Here is a 17,336-nt window from a genome sequence, read left to right on the forward strand (position 1 = left end):
CCAGCATATCACCCTAGCCCTGCAGATAGATAAGTTAGTGTCACCAGAACCAGCATATCACCCCAGCACTGCAGATAGATAGGTTACTGTCACCAGAACCAGCATATCACCCCAGTCCTGCAGATAGATAGGTTACTGTCATCAGAACCAGCATATCACCCCAGCCCTGCAGATAGATAGGTTACTGTCATCAGAACCAGCATATCACCACAGCCCTGCAGATAGATAGGTTACTGTCATCAGAACCAGCATATCACCCCAGCCCTGCAGATAGATAGGTTACTGTCACCAGACCCAGCATATCACCCCAGCCCTGCAGATAGATAGGTTACTGTCACCAGACCCAGCATATCACCTCAGCCCTGCAGATAGATAGGTTACTGTCACCAGAACCAGCATATCACCCCAGTCCTGCAGATAGATAGGTTACTGTCATCAGAACCAGCATATCACCCCAGCCCTGCAGATAGATAGGTTACTGTCACCAGACCCAGCATATCACCTCAGCCCTGCAGATAGATAGGTTACTGTCACCAGAACCAGCATATCACCCCAGTCCTGCAGATAGATAGGTTACTGTCATCAGAACCAGCATATCACCCCAGCCCTGCAGATAGATAGGTTACTGTCATCAGAACCAGCATATCACCCCAGCCCTGCAGATAGATAGGTTACTGTCACCAGACCCAGCATATCACCTCAGCCCTGCAGATAGATAGGTTAGTGTCATCAGAACCAGCATATCACCCCAGCCCTGCAGATAGATAGGTTACAGTCACCAGAACCAGCATAGCACCCCAGTCCTGCAGATAGATAGGTTACTGTCATCAGAACCAGCATATCACCCCAGCCCTGCAGATAGATAGGTTACTGTCACCAGACCCAGCATATCACCCCAGCCCTGCAGATAGATAGGTTACTGTCACCAGACCCAGCATATCACCCCAGCCCTGCAGCTAGATAGGTTACTGTCACCAGAACCAGTATATCACCCCAGCCCTGCAGATAGATAGGTTAGTGTCACCAGATCCAGCAAATCACCCCAATCCCACAGGTAGATAGGTTATGGTCACCTGGATCAAAAGGTGTTTTCCTCTTGTGAATTGCTGTCTCAGTGGAGATATTACACATTTTGTCAATATGCAAATTAACTCTTTTGAGCAATAAGAGTGTGGCTATTGCTGAAAGGGGTAAATGGCAATGTCCTTGTTGCTCCAATGAGCTCATTTGCATATTGAAAATGTCGTAAAATGTCTGCAACAGTGGCACAAGAGGATAACACTGATTCAGTTGATCTTAACCTATCTATCTGCAGGACTGGGTTGTCCTGCAATTAATAGTTACATGGCATATAATGGTGTCATATAGTGTCCAATAAAGTAGGTTATTCAGAGTCCATATATGTACAGAAGGTATACCAGTGGTGAGAAATAAGTCTCTACAGTATCTAGATAAAAAGAGATTTTTTTTTTAATTTTTTTTTTCAGGGAGGGGATTGTTCAGACTTGTATGTTTTATATATGCAGATTTGTATGATACTGACACAGGATAAAGTTTACCCTCTTAGGAGTTGTTTATACATTTTGTATTAGATATGGATTATAGATTCAATGGGATTATATATGGACCTCAATATACAAGGGTGATGACACAGGAAAAGTGTGATAAGTAGGTTTTTATTTTTAGATTTTTTATTTTTATTTTATTTTTATTTATTTTATTTTATTTTTTATTATTTTTATTATTTTGGGATAAAACAAAGATACAAGTATAATAAAAGAGAAATTGTTTAGTGATGTGTAATGGTGAATGATGTTAGGGAAAATAATAGCAGGCATATGGCTGAGGAGGAAGGAACTTTAATCGAGTTTAAGTGGTGATAACTTTAAGATGCTTTTACTTACACAAGTGATTTTGAGATTGTTTTTTTTTGTGACACGTTGTACTTCTTGTTAGTGGTAAATATTGATCAAAATTTATTTTAAAAAAAGTAAATATGATGGAAATTTGGAAATATTCACATATTTCAAATGTGAAATGCTCTGTAGATAGTCATATGGACACAATACTCCCAGATGCCTGGTGACACTCCTGGTGTATGTGAGCCATCGATTGGGTGCGGTTTCTCTGGCCAGCACTCGTCGGTCTCTAGTCCCCAGTTTCGGGGGTCTGCCGACTTGGGGCACATTCCGACAAACACCGTTCACCTCCCATTTCATAATCACATAGGCCACTGTCGATTTTGGGTAATTCAGTTTGCTTGTTATTTCCCTTAAGGATCGACCATTTCTGTGGTACTCCACAATTACCCCTTTTTCAAAATCAGACAACTCTGCACTTTGTGGTGTTTTGCATGTGACTAATGCCAATGCTGGTGCTGTTTCCTACACAATACTTAACGGTGGAAGGCGAGACGTACATCACAACCACAGATATCTTCATTGGCATGGGTGTCCAAATACTTATTGGTAGACAGTGTATAAACCATCCAGGTCACAGGGAAGATCATAAAGGAAACAAAATGGGGGAATTTACCAAATCCCACAATAAGCTTATTGGCACTTGCTACTCTTGGGCTGATGAGGTGGAAAATATGACAACAAAAATTGTTGGCATGGAAGCAGGAGAAGAAATATTCTATCTAGAGGGATTCCTTACTCCATACCCTGACTAGGAAGCTACAATCTCTTCCTCCAGTGTATGAACATGGGAGCCTTTCTCAGATCTGTCTCGAGACACCATGCAAGCTAAACAGATGTGCAAAAACATCGTACATGAACATTTTTTTTTCCTTTTTGCAAAGACAATCATATTGTGTAAAGTATTATGCATTTCACTTGTAATCCAATTTTAGGTCTTACTTCTAGATTAAGTTTTATGTTTTTTAATTAATTTATTCACAGCTTTCCGGAAGTATTTGTTCCTCAGGCTATAAATAATAGGATTGATGAATGGAGTAAAGACAGTATATAGCAACGATAGGATCTTACTAATGTTCATTGATTTTACCTTGGTTGGAAACACATAAACACTGAACATGGTCCAGTAGAAGATGGAGACCACAATGAGGTGGGAGCTACAGGTGGAGAAGGCTTTCTGTCTACCAGTACTGGATGGGATCATTAAGACGGCCACAATAATCTTAGCATAGGATAAGACGATCACTATTGTTGGTATAATCACTGATATTATACTAAGGAAAAAAAATTCTAATCGAAGAATCAAGATGTCAGAACAGGAGATTTCTTGTAAAGGAAGAAGATCACAGAAGAAATGGTCAATGATATTTGATCCACAGAACATTAGCTTCGATATAGTAAGAATGTCAATGAATATGATAGAAAAACCGACCAACCAACAGGTGGTGGACAATTGTATACAATGGTCACTTGTCATTATAGATGTGTAATGGAGGGGGTTACAGATGGCCACATATCTGTCATAGGACATCACAGCGAGGAGGAAACACTCAAAGGCTTCTGAAGTGCTGAAGAAATAAAACTGACTGATACACCCGGCTAAAGTAATGGTCACCCCATTATTTAGTAAGGTTTGAAGCATGTTGGGAGAGATATATGTAGTCAGGAGGATGTCATTCACGGAGAGTTGTGAGATGAAGAAGTACATTGGAGTGTGGAGGATCTTACTGGTGGACACCAGGGTGATGATCAGGAAATTCCCACATATTGTCCCACAGTAAATCACCAGGAAAAGACAGAACAGGAGACTCCTCACATACTGGCTGCCTTGGAATCCAAGGAGGAAAAACTCTGTGACCACAGTCAGATTGTTCCCCTTTATATAGGAAAGATATAAAGTGTTAGTAAGTAATCTTACATCACTAGTAGAGATGAGTGAGTAGTACTCGATCAAGTAGGTATTCGATCGAATACTACAGTATTCGAAATACTCGTACTCGATTGAGTACCACTCGCTGTTCGAATGTAAAAGTTTGATGCAGAACCAGCATTGATTGGCCGAATGCTATACAGTCGGCCAATCAACGCTGGTTCTTCTCCTACCTTTAGAAGTCTTCTCCGTGCAGCTTCCCCGTGGCGTCTTCTGGCTCTTCATTCACTCTGCCAGGCATCGGACCTGGGCAGAGCCGACTGCGCATGTCTGCTTGTAGTGTGGGCATGTGCAGTCGGCTCTGCCCAAGGCCCGATGCCTGGCAGAGTGAATTCAGAGCCAGAAGATGCCGCGGGGACGCTGCACGGAGAAGACTTCTTGGAGGATCCAGCCCGACCCTCACTCATGGACTTGGTAAGTATAATTTGATCGAATGTTGCCTACCCCTGAAACGAGCATTTTCCCCCCATAGACTATAATAGGGTTCGATATTCGATTCGAGTAGTCGAATATTGAGGGCTACTCGAAACGAATATCGAAACTCGGACATTTTACTGTTCACTCATCTCTAGTCACTAGTAATAATAGGTTAATGTAAGCACTGAGTAATATATGTATACTGTAAGAGGATTTGTCCAGGATTAGTTATAAGATGGCTACATGTAAATATAATAGGCTAATCAATAGTCACCTATATACTGTATACAGCTCCAGCACTGATCTTTACTGGTCACTGTTAGCAGTTGTATACCTCCTTGCAACATTGACTTGCTGTATATGGATATGACCAGCACAGCCAATCACTGACCTTAGCAGTGTTAGTGTTAGTTAGTATGAGCAGTATGAGACCGCTGAGGTCAGTGGCTGACGGCGATAACTGCTCATCGGGGATCACTGGGGCTCAGAGCTTAGGAATCCAATAGGTGCAAATTGGTTACACAGTTACATAGTTGATGAGGTTGGATAAAGACATCAGTCCATCAAGTCCAACCTATAACCCTACAATCCCTGCAGTGTTGATCCAGGGGAAGGCAAAAAAAACCATGAGGCTCATACCAATTGCCCTATTTCAGGGGGAAAAAAAATCCTTCCTGACTCCAAATCTAGCAGTCAGTATAGAAACCTTGGATAAGCGTGTCCTTAAAATCTAGAGTCCATATCCTGTTATATTTTTCTCTTCAAAAAAGACATCCAGGCCCTCTTTGATGTTGCTTAATGAATCCAACCTTTACAATCTAAACTGTGAACCTACCAACATTTCTGAAACCAAAAGGAATACAAATAACCGAAACCTTCCTATCCTCCCTAAATTTATGAAGAATCACTAACAAAAAGGCGAAGACTATGGTGGAACCTATTACCTTATCAGAATTCAAACAACACAGTCCTACACAGCTTTCCTCTGGGAAAAAGTCCGGGATCCGATGGCCTTCCATTGACCTACTATAAAAAAAATTCAACATGCTGACTCCTCACCTTTCCCGAGCTTGCAATAAATTATTACAAGGAGGTAGCTTAACAACTCAATCACAGGAGGCCCATATCACCCTCATTCCCAAAGAGGGTAAAGACTTGTAACAATGCAGGAGCTCATCTCCTTATTGAATATTGTCAGGGTCTGGGGTTGCTAGGTGGGGTGGCATAGACACACAAGTCCAGTTTCTTTAGTCCAAAACAATAGTAGAGTTTTATTTTCACTCAAAAAAGGTAGTGCAGCAATAAAAGGAAACAATACAAAAATATACACCTGCCCAGCTAGGCTCTAACTAAACATAAGAATACGTGACCTCACCTAGGATAACAGAAATCAAAAGTGAGTTGAATAATTCAGGACACAGCACCACAAATATGACCTCTCTGGCTCTCCAGCCAAGTACTGCCAATGTCTGCTGCTGGAGCAACTTCTTAAGCCTCCTTGATGAGGAGACTCTCTGCAGCTGAGTCACTGCCGGAACATACCCAAAGTGTGGACTGGAGGGGGGGTGGAATGACAGGTCCCACTACCAACCTACCTGCCATTCCTAAAAATCCAGCCCAGTACTGAGCATTTACCAAAATGCTCAGCAGACAAAAGTTGTCTGCTGAGAACAAACATTCCTGGAGTTTTCTCCATCTCACCCACCTGAGTAGTCTGCGTGAGATGTACACCCCCTCAATTACCTGACCAGCCATCGGCTTACAATATATTTGGGCAAAAATCTTGGCTCTTCGCTTGAAACCCCTTATCCCAAACCTGATCCACACTGAACAAGCCGGATTTGTTCTGGGTAGGGAAGGCGAAGACTACACGGCCAAACTTCTCCCCCTGATACAGAGAAGGAAAGAATGAGGAAGCCCTTTAGTACTACTGGGGGTAAACCTCTATATAAGACACATTGAAATGTCATTGACAAGTCTAACTAACATCCAAGCCTGATTTTGCAGAATGTCTGCTCTCCCCCTGTACTTACATCAGTTGTGTCCATGTTCTTACGGAAATATTTCTGTGTGATCAAAATCAATGAACTTTTTGTCAGTAATTTCTCTTGTGTCTATAGTACAGAATGTTCTCAAGGAATCCTGACAATACAGAACCTGAGCCGACACCTGAGCATTCATATGGCAAACACCAGAATATCACTGACCGTGATGGCTATAAATACACAATGCGGAGGTGAGGGGCTGTGGATTGTGTCTCCATGGGGGCTGCTTCTTGTCTATCCCACTGAGGAATAATTCCATACACCTATTATTACTAATCTATGATTTATTCCCACAAGTCGTCGTCTCGGAGCGGAGCGTTGACTAGATTTATTTATAAGATTACTAAGGTAAGAGATAAGGATTAGGAGTCTGACATTAACTTAATAAACTAATGACAAAACATGTTTGAAAGTAATGTAATTCATTAACCCCTTCACGCCACAGGCAATTTCAATTTTTGATTTTTGTTTTTGACTCCTCATGTCAGCACATACAGTCCTATGAAAAAGTTTGGGCACCCCTATTAATTTTAATCATTTTTAGTTCTAAATATTTTGGTGTTTGCAACAGCCATTTCAGTTTGATATATCTAATAACTGATGGACACAGTAATATTTCAGGATTGAAATGAGGTTTATTGTACTAACAGAAAATGTGCAATATGCATTAAACCAAAATTTGACCGGTGCAAAAGTATGGGCACCTCAACAGAAAAGTGACATTAATATTTAGTACATCCTCCTTTTGCAAAGATAACAGCCTCTAGTCGCTTCCTGTAGCTTTTAATCAGTTCCTGGATCCTGGATAAAGGTATTTTGGACAAACAATTCAAGTTCAGTTAAGTTAAAAAATATTACAATGAACTGAAAGCAGATGAGATTGTGAAGTATATGGCTCACTCATCATCTCAGTCACAGCAGGAGGTTGATCGGACTGATACTCTGATCGTAGGTAAATATCTCCATACTGGGCTCCTTATTAACCACACATTTTCTCCAAGCACTCATTCTAAGGAAGATATTCCTGCAGAAAGTGTTCCATGGTTTGATGAACTTGAGAATAGCTTGATCTGTGATATGGAGAAGGGCCCGGTGGACGTTAAGAACTTGACCCTTGTGGCCATGGTGGTGGTTGTACTGGTAAGGGCACTAGGAGTAAACTAAGGATGGAAATTATGATGAAGGTGAAGAAGCCCATGGCCGGTCCTATGACATGTCCTATCACAGACTGAAAAAAGTAGCGCGGATGGAGATGACCTCGACGATGGTGATTACTGTTGCACAGGAACTGGAAACAGGATCATAGTGATGAGAAGGTGATAATATATATATATATATATATATATATATATATATATATATATATATATATATATATATATGAATTATACATTAATGATGGGATGTCATAGAATCTCCTCTATATGTAATACATACTGTAGGTCCCGATACTTTTGTCCATATACTGCTGGTCAGAGGTGAGGACATGGGGACTTACAGGAGGAAATCCACGGTGATGAAGGAGAAAAGATAAAATGATAATTACTGTTATTGCACACACATATGACTTTGTATCTTACAAATATATTATTTCTGCCAAGTGAGAATGTCTGACTAATATTGTCTACAGTTACAGAAGAAGAGCCAGAAACTGAGGATCCTCAGAGGAGATGCGAGAAGATGACTATAGACGGCATGGGCTGTAGACTGTGTGGGCAGGTAATGATACGGTAACTGAAGCCTCAGAATATTATATCTGATTCCCATTGTTGTGATCGAATAGTCAGAATAATAAGAATGATGAATATATTATTACATAGAATGCTTGTTTCCCTCATCCCTTCCCTTTAGCCAGGTCCATGTCCCACCACTTGGATGAACTTCACAGATTTGCGCCTTTTTCAACTATTCTATGTAAGAAATGTCAATCCCATCAATATTCGATGTGACCTTTGCCCTTTGGAGGAGGAGTCCTGGAAGTAATGATCCGGCCCCCGCAGAGCCCTGATCTCATCATCATCCAGTCTGTCTGGGATAACATGAAGAGACAGATGGATTGGAGCAAGCAACATCTACAGAAGATCTGGGCTTAGTTCTTCTGCAAGTAACGAGACTGAAGGAAGGCAAAGGAGAGAGGTCACACCAAATATTGATGGGATTTACATTTCTCTTTTGTTCATTTACTTAATTTTGATAATTGATAACAATAAGCTGTTAACCCTTTATTTTACGAAGCATTCTTACTATTCAGCCTATTTCTCCACACATGACTAAAACATTTGCACAGCACTGTATAACAAATTGATCTTATGGTTAATTCTAATTAATTAATTCTAAATCTAATCCCTTCCACAATTAATTATAAGATTAGAGATATAACTCATCACTTAGTCTTTATCCTCTTCCTGCACAGTTGTATGTTTAGTATGGAGATGGTTCATGCAGCAGACATGTCCAGGCCATCAATAACAAGAGCCTAAAGCAGACACCATGTGACCGTGGGAGCCAGTTAACTAATTAAATACCAGAGGTCAGCAAATTGGTTCAGAATGATGGGTTCAACTTGAATTTCTCAAAAGTTTTTCTTTTCATCTCGGGTGATCCTGTAAAATTGCAGAGGAGCCTAGAAGAGGATTGCATGGTCTGTGTGACCAAGGAGGGTTTTGCATTCATCCCTTTTAATTCCATGTATTTGTCTCTTGGGACAGGCACAGGATTCGGCAGAGTTGGTCAGCCCCACTCCTATGGGCAGCACATACCAGTAAGTTCTAATTAGCTCTTGTTTCTTGCTACAATTTCATTCCACATTATCCAAATACAGACAATTTGTGACGACGTCTTACATTAGTTTTACACTAGTATTCGGGTTTCTGTTCTTCGGGTCTGTTTGGGGACCTGGAAGACAGAAACCCTCTCACCTTAAAAAGCGGATACCTGTGGACCCCATAGACTATAATGGGGTCCGCCGGGTGATCCAGCCTCTTTCCACCCACAAATCACATATTGTAAGCGGAAAGGGGGATAGAGTTCCCGAAAGGTCACCCAATACAGGTGTGACCGGAGCCTTAGCCTATAACTAGTGTCATAGGATTAACACTGAGATTTGTATAATAACAGCATAAAATATCACATATAGTATACAGTATAAGGTATCATGTCCAGTCTAACACATTCTTATCCTTTAGGTCAAAATCCCCCATCCCTGTATCAATAAGGCAACAGAGACTAAAGATTTATATACGTTTGGCAATGGCAATGGCAGCCATTAATGGATATTTATCAATACTGCTGAGCCCTGCGCTGCCTTTAATCCCATTCGTAGTTTTAGACACTTAGGAATCTGTTGTACGGAGCGTCATAAATGTGCAGGGATTTTAAAAGTGTTAAAATTCTGACTCAAATATCATTTGAATATATACAGTCCTATGAAAAAGTTTGGGCACCCCTATTAATCTTAATCATTTTTAGTTCTAAATATTTTGGTGTTTATAACAGCCATTTCAGTTTGATATATCTAATAACTGATGGACACAGTAATATTTCTGGATTGAAATGAGGTTTATTGTACTAACAGAAAATGTGCAATATGCATTAAACCAAAATTTGACTGGTGCAAAAGTATGGGCACCTCAACAGAAAAGTGACATTAATATTTAGTAGATCCTCCTTTTGCAGAGATAACAGCCTCTAGTCGCTTCCTGTAGCTTTTAATCAGTTCCTGGATCCTGGATGAAGGTATTTTGGACCATTTCTTTCTACAAAACAATTCAAGTTCAGTTAAGTTTGATGGTCACCGAGCATGGACAGTCCACTCTCAAATGATCTGAAAACAAAGATTGTTCAACATAGTTGTTCATGGGCAGAATACAAAAAGTTGTCTCAGAGATTTAACCTGTCAGTTTCCACTGTGAGGAACATAGTAAGGAAATGGAAGACCACAGGGACAGTTCTTGTTAAGCCCAGAAGTGGCAGGCCAAGAAAAATATCAGAAAGGCAGAGAAGAAGAATGGTGAGAACAGTCAAGGACAATCCACAGACACCTCCAAAGAGCTGCAGCATCATCTTGCTGCAGATGGTGTCACTGTGCATCGGTCAACTATACAGCGCACTTTGCACAAATAGAAGCTGTATGGGAGAGTGATGAGAAAGAAGCCGTTTCTGCACGTACGCCACAAACAGAGCCCCCTTAGGTATGTAAAAGCACATTTGGACAAGCCTGTGGACTGTTGAAACAAAGATTGAGTTGTTTGGTCATACAAAAAGGCGTTATGCATGGCGTCCAAAAAAAAACAGCATTCCAAGAAAAACACATGCTACCCACTGTAAAATTTGGTGGAGGTTCCATCATGCTTTGGGGCTGTTTGGCCAATGCCGGCACCGGGAATCTTGTTAAAGTTGAGGATCGCATGGATTCCACTCAGTATCAGCAGATTCTTGAGAATAATGTTCAAGAATCAGTGACGAAGTTGAAGTTACGCCGGGGATGGATATTTCAGCAAGACAATGATCCAAAACACCGCTCCAAATCCTCAGGCATTCATGCAGAGGAACAATGACAATGTTCTGGAATGGCCATCCCAGTCCCCAGACCTGAATATCATTGAACATCTGTGGGATGATTTGAAGCGGGCTGTCCATGCTCGGCAACCATCTAACTTAACTGAACTTGAATTGTTTGTCCAAAATACCTTTATCCAGGATCCAGGAACTGATTAAAAGCTACAGGAAGCGACTAGAGGCTGTTATCTTTGCAAAAGGAGGAGCTACTAAATATTAATGTCACTTTTCTGTTGAGGTGCCCATACTTTTGCACTGGTCAAATTTTGGTTTAATGCATATTGCACATTTTCTGTTAGTACAATAAACCTCATTTCAATCCTGAAATATTACTGTGTCCATCAGTTATTAGATATATCAAACTGAAATGGCTGTTGCAAACACCAAAATATTTAGAACTAAAAATGATTAAGATTAATAGGGGTGCCCAAACTTTTTCATAGGACTGTAGGTAGGGACATGTACATACAAGGGAGAAATTGGGAATAGCGGAGCCCCACACCTGACTCGTAGTATTGATATTGGAGGGTGTCAATAGGTGGGCAGGAGTACCTAGCCCTGTACATGCCCTTAGGGGATTTTGTTTTGTTATACGTAGGTGCAGATCAGCTGGACAAACAAAAATCATTTTTATTCCCCTAATAATCAAGTGCTGATTCTTAGTGGTTTTAATAGTTTTTACTATATCACAGGTTACGTACCTTAAATAAAGAAACGTTCCACTATTTATTGGGGTTGAGCGATCGTGTTCGGAAAAGATCGGATTCCGATCGTCGATCGAGAAAATTTCACGATCGTGATCGGAATTCCGAACACAATCTTTTTAGGTGGGATCGAGATCGGTGATTATTTCCCACAATGCATTGCTACTGGCCAAACATTGTGGGAAAAGCTAACAATTAGAGATGAGCGAACACCAAAATGTTAGAGGTTCGAAATCCGATTCGAACAGTCACTTACTGTTCGAGTGTTCGAACGGGTTTCGAACCCCATTATAGTCTATGGGGAACATATACTTGTTAAGGGGGAATCCCAAATCCGTCTCAGGAGGGTCACCAAGTCCACTATGACACCACACAAAATTCTGCCAACACCCTGGAATGACACTGGGACAGCAGGGGAAGCATGTCTGGGGGCATATAAATCACTTCATTACATGGAAATCCCTGTCAGCTTGCGCTTGAACCCTTGTGCACACTCTGCTTCATCACGCTAATAGAATGCATTGGCCAGCGCTGATTGAAGCAGAGCTGAATGTGTGTGCTTAGATCAACTATTACACCGGCGTAGTTGAGCTAAACACACACATTCAGCACTGCTTCATCACGCCAATAGAATGCATTAGCCAGTGCTGGTTGGCCAGAGTACGGAATTCGGCCAATCAGCACTGGCTCTGCTGGAGGAGGCGGAGTCTAAGGTCGGACCAGAATGGAGACTGGTGTGGAGCGATCTTAGACTCCGCCTCCTCCAGCAGAGCCAGCGCTGATTGGCCGAATTCTGTACTCTGTGGCCAATCAGCGCTGGCCAATGCATTCCTATGGGAAAAAGTTTATCTCACAAAAATCACAATTACACACCCGATAGAGCCCCAAAAAGTTATTTTTAATAACATTCCCCCCTAAATAAAGGTTATCCCTAGCTATCCCTGCCTGTACAGCTATCCCTGTCTCATAGTCACAAAGTTCACATTCTCATATGACCCGGATTTGAAATCCACTATTCGTCTAAAATGGAGGTCACCTGATTTCAGCAGCCAATGAGTTTTTCCGATTTTTTTCAATGCCCCCATTGTCGTAGTTCCTGTCCCACCTCCCCTGCGCTGTTATTGGTGCAAAAAAGGCGCCAGGGAAGGTGGGAAGGGAATCGAGTTTTGGCGCACTTTACCACGCGGTGTTCGATTCGATTTGAACATGGCGAACACCCAGATATCCAATCGAACATGTCTTCGATAGAACACTGTTCGCTCATCTCTACTAACAATGTTAGCCTTCACACTGAGTATACGCTCCGCTCATTCTGAGCGGAGTGTATACTCAGTGTGAAGGCTCCGTTGCTGTTCCATAGGAATGAATGGAAGCAGCCGGCACACAGCCTTAACCCCCTGTGCGCCGGCTGCGTCCATTCATTCTAATGGGAGACTAGCTAACATCTCTAGTAGCTACTTACCTGCAGAGATGGCTGGTCCAGTGCCCGGTGTTCTCGTTCTTCTTCGCCTTGTTGCCTCCGCCTCCCAGGTTAGTATTAAAGAGCTAGGAAGAAGGCGGGGCTTGTGGCTTAGGAGAGTGTGGGTGGGTACTGGGAGGGGAAACGTCACGTCTCCCCGCCCTGTACCTGCCCACACTCTCCTAACCTGTGAGGCAGGGGCAGTGAGGTGAAAAAGAACAAGAACACCGGGCACCGGACCAGCCATCTCTGCAGGTAAGTGGACACCAGGGGGGACTAAGTAGCCAGAGGATTAAAAAAAAATCCTCTGGCTACTTAGTGATTAAAAAAAATCACTACACAGCGTGGATTCTAACAATTAAAGCGTTCAATTGTTAGATTCCATGCTGTATAGTGAATAGGATTGTTTTTAAAATCCGATCTCCGATTAGTAAGAAAATCCCTTTGACTTGCATTGGGATCAGAATTGGGATCGAGATCGGGTTCGAATGAAAAATGATCGGAAATCAGATTTCAAAATCGATCCTGAAAAGTCAAGATCGGCTCAACCCCACTATTTATACTTTTCCCGTTTTAGTTGGTGATATATTTGGAAAGTAATGGTTTTTGGTGGTGATAATTCCACTATTTGTGTTTCTTTGCAATTAATAAGGCCGGGTTCAGACGGAGTTTATTGATTTGGAATTTGAGGTGGAGGCTGCCTCAGATTCCAGACCAAAAAAACTGATAGCTGCGACTGGATGCCGGTGCAGTGCATTCCAAATGAATGAGCCTAGTTGGCAGGGACTGTCTTCAGGTGGATGTCCGCAGCTGCATCCACATAAAGAATGAGCATGTCACTTCTTTTTTTCTGGGAGCCGGAACAGAAATAAAATAATGATTGTTTCACATTGATTTCAATGGGGCATCAAAATCCTGAAAAAAACAAAAACGTCTGAACTCATCCTTATGTGTGGTCCAGGGTGGATCTGAAATCTGTACAGACACTGTGAGTCTGGAGAGACAGTATTGTGCTATTGTTGGTTGATTCGTGTGTCTGGTAGAAAGCCCCATGTACAGTTAGTATTCATTGTTAGTTGTGCTCAGACGAGCAGGATTTAGTTTCATACTGTTTTTGCCTGAAGTTAATGCTGTATTTTATTTTGCTACTTTTTGTGCCTGATCGATTGATTGTTCGCTACAGATTTTGTGTCCCTGTCTCTGACTGGTTGAGTCAGCACCATTGCTGTGACCAAGTATTCTTCCCCAGATATGGTGCTTCGGATGTGGGCATACCCAATTTAAACAGTCATGAAGAGAAATACACCCCTCTCCCCTTTTTTTTCTCTCTTATGTCCTGGTTGAAGACTCCAGGAAAGCTTAAAAATGAGACCGCCAGCATGGAGGACTTTGGGAAACAGTTTGGGCAGGTCATACTACGGCAGCAGTAAATGTGGTTACAGCAACAAGCCCAGATGGAAGCTGAGAGGCAACAGCAGCAGGAGATGATCTTCCTTCTTATGGAGAAGCTGACACTGCTCAGCCAAGCTTTGGTCAACCAGAGGACAGCAGGAGAGTGCTGGTGCAAGAGAGACCCAGAGGCTATAGACCGCTGCCCAAGCTCCCATACAGAATGTCCTGCAAAAGATGACATCCACAATTAACGTAGAGGCGTATCGTTTTTGAGTTGCCAAGTGGGAGAAACTACCTAAGGACCAGTGGGCAGATGTAGTGTAGTTTCTTATCGGGGAAACCTGTGTGACAAGGAGGCTAAGGACTACCCTAAACTAAGAGGTGAGATATTGGCTCGTCAAAGTGTGAACATGCATATACATGATGGAAGCGTGCACCAATAGATTTTCTCTGAGAGTTTCCCACCCCAATCCCAAATACATGACCTGGTGTATCTGGTAAAGAAATAGCTTGAGGCTGAGGAGGACACTCCGGACAGATGGTGTAGAGAGTGGTACGGGACAAATACACCAGATCACTTCCACATAAGGCTCAGTGCTGGGTTGAACAAGGAAAACCTGACCAACTGGTATGTTTGGAACAATACCAAGCCACCGTGGATCTACTGCAGACCTGTTACTTCCAAGAAAGGTAAGACTTGGGAATAATGGGATGGGAGGATATTGATGGTATCCTTGTTTGCTTAACATGCAAAATCTGTGACTGAATCACGGATGTGTACTGTGACTGTGGCGGGTGTGCTGTACTGGCTCTCCTGGACCCTAGGAGCCCTGTAACTGTGGTGCACCATGATCTAGTCGACCCTGCACTGCACAGTGGACAGACTGTTGGGGTCTTGTACATACATGGTAAAACTAGAGAGTATTCTGTTGCAGAGGTCACCATAAAAAATACCTCTGGCCCTGCCTCTCACAAAGCGGCCGTGGTTAAATACCCGTTCCATAGTGTGATTATAGGGAGGGATTTTCCTTTGTTTTGGGATATGTGGAAACAGTAGAGTTTACCATGTCCTGAAAATGTGAGTGTCAATAATGTCTTACCTAAGGTTAACCCTGAACCTTTTGATCCTGACAGGGAAACACCAACTGTAGGGGTGACCCAAGATGGTAATGATTTTCCCCTGTCCATGTTAGCTGGTGATGCTGAAGGTCAGGAGGGAGTTCCAGAGATGCATGAGCTCAAAGTGTCCCACGACAATTTTTGCACTGCTCAAATGAGAGGTCCTAATTTGTCTCATGCCAGGGAGAATGTAAAGGTAGTAAATGGTGAGCCCCAGTATCCAGGGGCTGATAAGGAGTTGCCCTATATGTCCATGAACCAGGACCTTCTGTATAGGGTGAACCAAATACAGAGAGAAATTGTTGAACGATTGATGGTGCCCCAGCCCTATAAAAGAGTGGTTTTAGATTTGATACATAAGCTTGTGTTACGAGGACACCTGGGGTACAAGAAAACCAAAGGGTCCATTCTACAGCGTTTCTATTGGCCAGGAATTGATAAGCAAATTAAAGAGTATTCTAACTCCTGCGTAGAGTATCAGTTAACCGCCCCTGTGTCACATTTCAGGAGTCCTTCGGTGCCCCTACCCATTATAGAGGTAGCATTTGAAAACATGGCATGGACCTGTAGATCCTTTTATAAAGTCTTCTAGGGGTCATCAGTATATACTAGTGGTGTTAGATTTTGCTACACAATCCCCTGAGGCCATACTCTTGAGAAATACTTCAGCTAAGCTAATTGCCAAGGAGCTCTTTCATATGTTCTCTCAGAAGGTCTACCCAAGGAGATCCTGACTGACCAAGGGACTCCTTTTATGTCCAAGGTAATGAAAGAAATGTGCAAGCTCTTGAAAATTAAACACCTGTGAACCTCTGTATATCGCCCCCAGACAGATGGCCTAGTGGAGAAGTTTAATAAAACCCTCAAAGATTTGGATTGCTTTACATTCTATTTATTGTTTTCAATCCTGGAGGTACCCCAGTCCTCCACAAGCTTTTCCCTATTTCACTTGGTGTATGGTAGACAACCACGTGGTCTCCTAGACATAGCCAAGGAAACCTGGGAACAAGAGAAAACTCATTACAGGAGTGTAATTGAACACATTACTCTGATGCAGGAGAGAATCGCAGCAGTAAGGAACATATGGAGCAGCCCAAATGGCCCAGAGTCATGTCTATAACAGAAGACATCTAAAGGTAGGAGAAGAATAGCCTTTCTTAATGTGATCGACAAAAAATGTGATTTTAATGGTAGAATCCCTTTAAATTTGTATGTGGTACTTGTTAGCTTGTTTGTTGTGCAGGTGCTTGGATAGGATCCCAACTCGATGTCCAAGTGAAATTAGAGATTCAAGCACTCCAATGATAACTTCAAGTGGTAGTTTAATTATAGATAGTAAATTCACAGTGATCCATACAGAGTAAACATTTTCAGCGAAAGAGCCTTCTTCTGACTCTATGGATTTAAAATGATCAAATGTGTAGGTCTGTATAGTTCTCAGGTATGCGGCCCACAAAGCAGGACTGGCTAATTCCTAAGTCTAGTTTACAATGCAGAAAAAGATGGTTCCAGTGAGGAGGATCCACAGCCATGAGACCTCAGAGTCTTGTGCAAGTATCGCCAAGGAAGGTCTGAATATAACGATGTCCACCGCTCGTCCCTAGTGATAGGATTCTTCCTTCTGTGGCTGCTAGTAGCAAGTGGTATCCACTGCTTGTTTGGAGGTATCTGATTGAGGATGCATGTTCCACGTCTGTGAATACTCCTCACCCCAGTAAAGGAAAGTGGACTGTACTTGGATATCTTATTTGTTCAGGCTTTAACTTGTAGTTTATCTCTTGCTGTATATACTTT

General features: G+C 42.2%; 1 protein-coding gene across 1 annotated transcript; it reads right to left on the reverse strand.

Moving 5' to 3' along the window:
• Positions 1 to 2,868: 2,868 nt before the first annotated feature.
• LOC142202297 (olfactory receptor 11L1-like) lies at positions 2,869 to 6,314 on the reverse strand. Its single transcript, XM_075272355.1, has 3 exons — positions 6,300 to 6,314; positions 6,083 to 6,154; positions 2,869 to 3,795 (listed from the first exon to the last, which is right to left on the reverse strand). The coding sequence occupies exons 1-3, from the start codon at positions 6,312 to 6,314 to the stop codon at positions 2,869 to 2,871; spliced, it is 1,014 nt and encodes a 337-aa protein (XP_075128456.1).
• Positions 6,315 to 17,336: the final 11,022 nt, after the last annotated feature.

Source organism: Leptodactylus fuscus, chromosome 5, assembly GCF_031893055.1.
Source record: "Leptodactylus fuscus isolate aLepFus1 chromosome 5, aLepFus1.hap2, whole genome shotgun sequence".
Classification (NCBI taxonomy): domain Eukaryota; kingdom Metazoa; phylum Chordata; class Amphibia; order Anura; family Leptodactylidae; genus Leptodactylus; species Leptodactylus fuscus.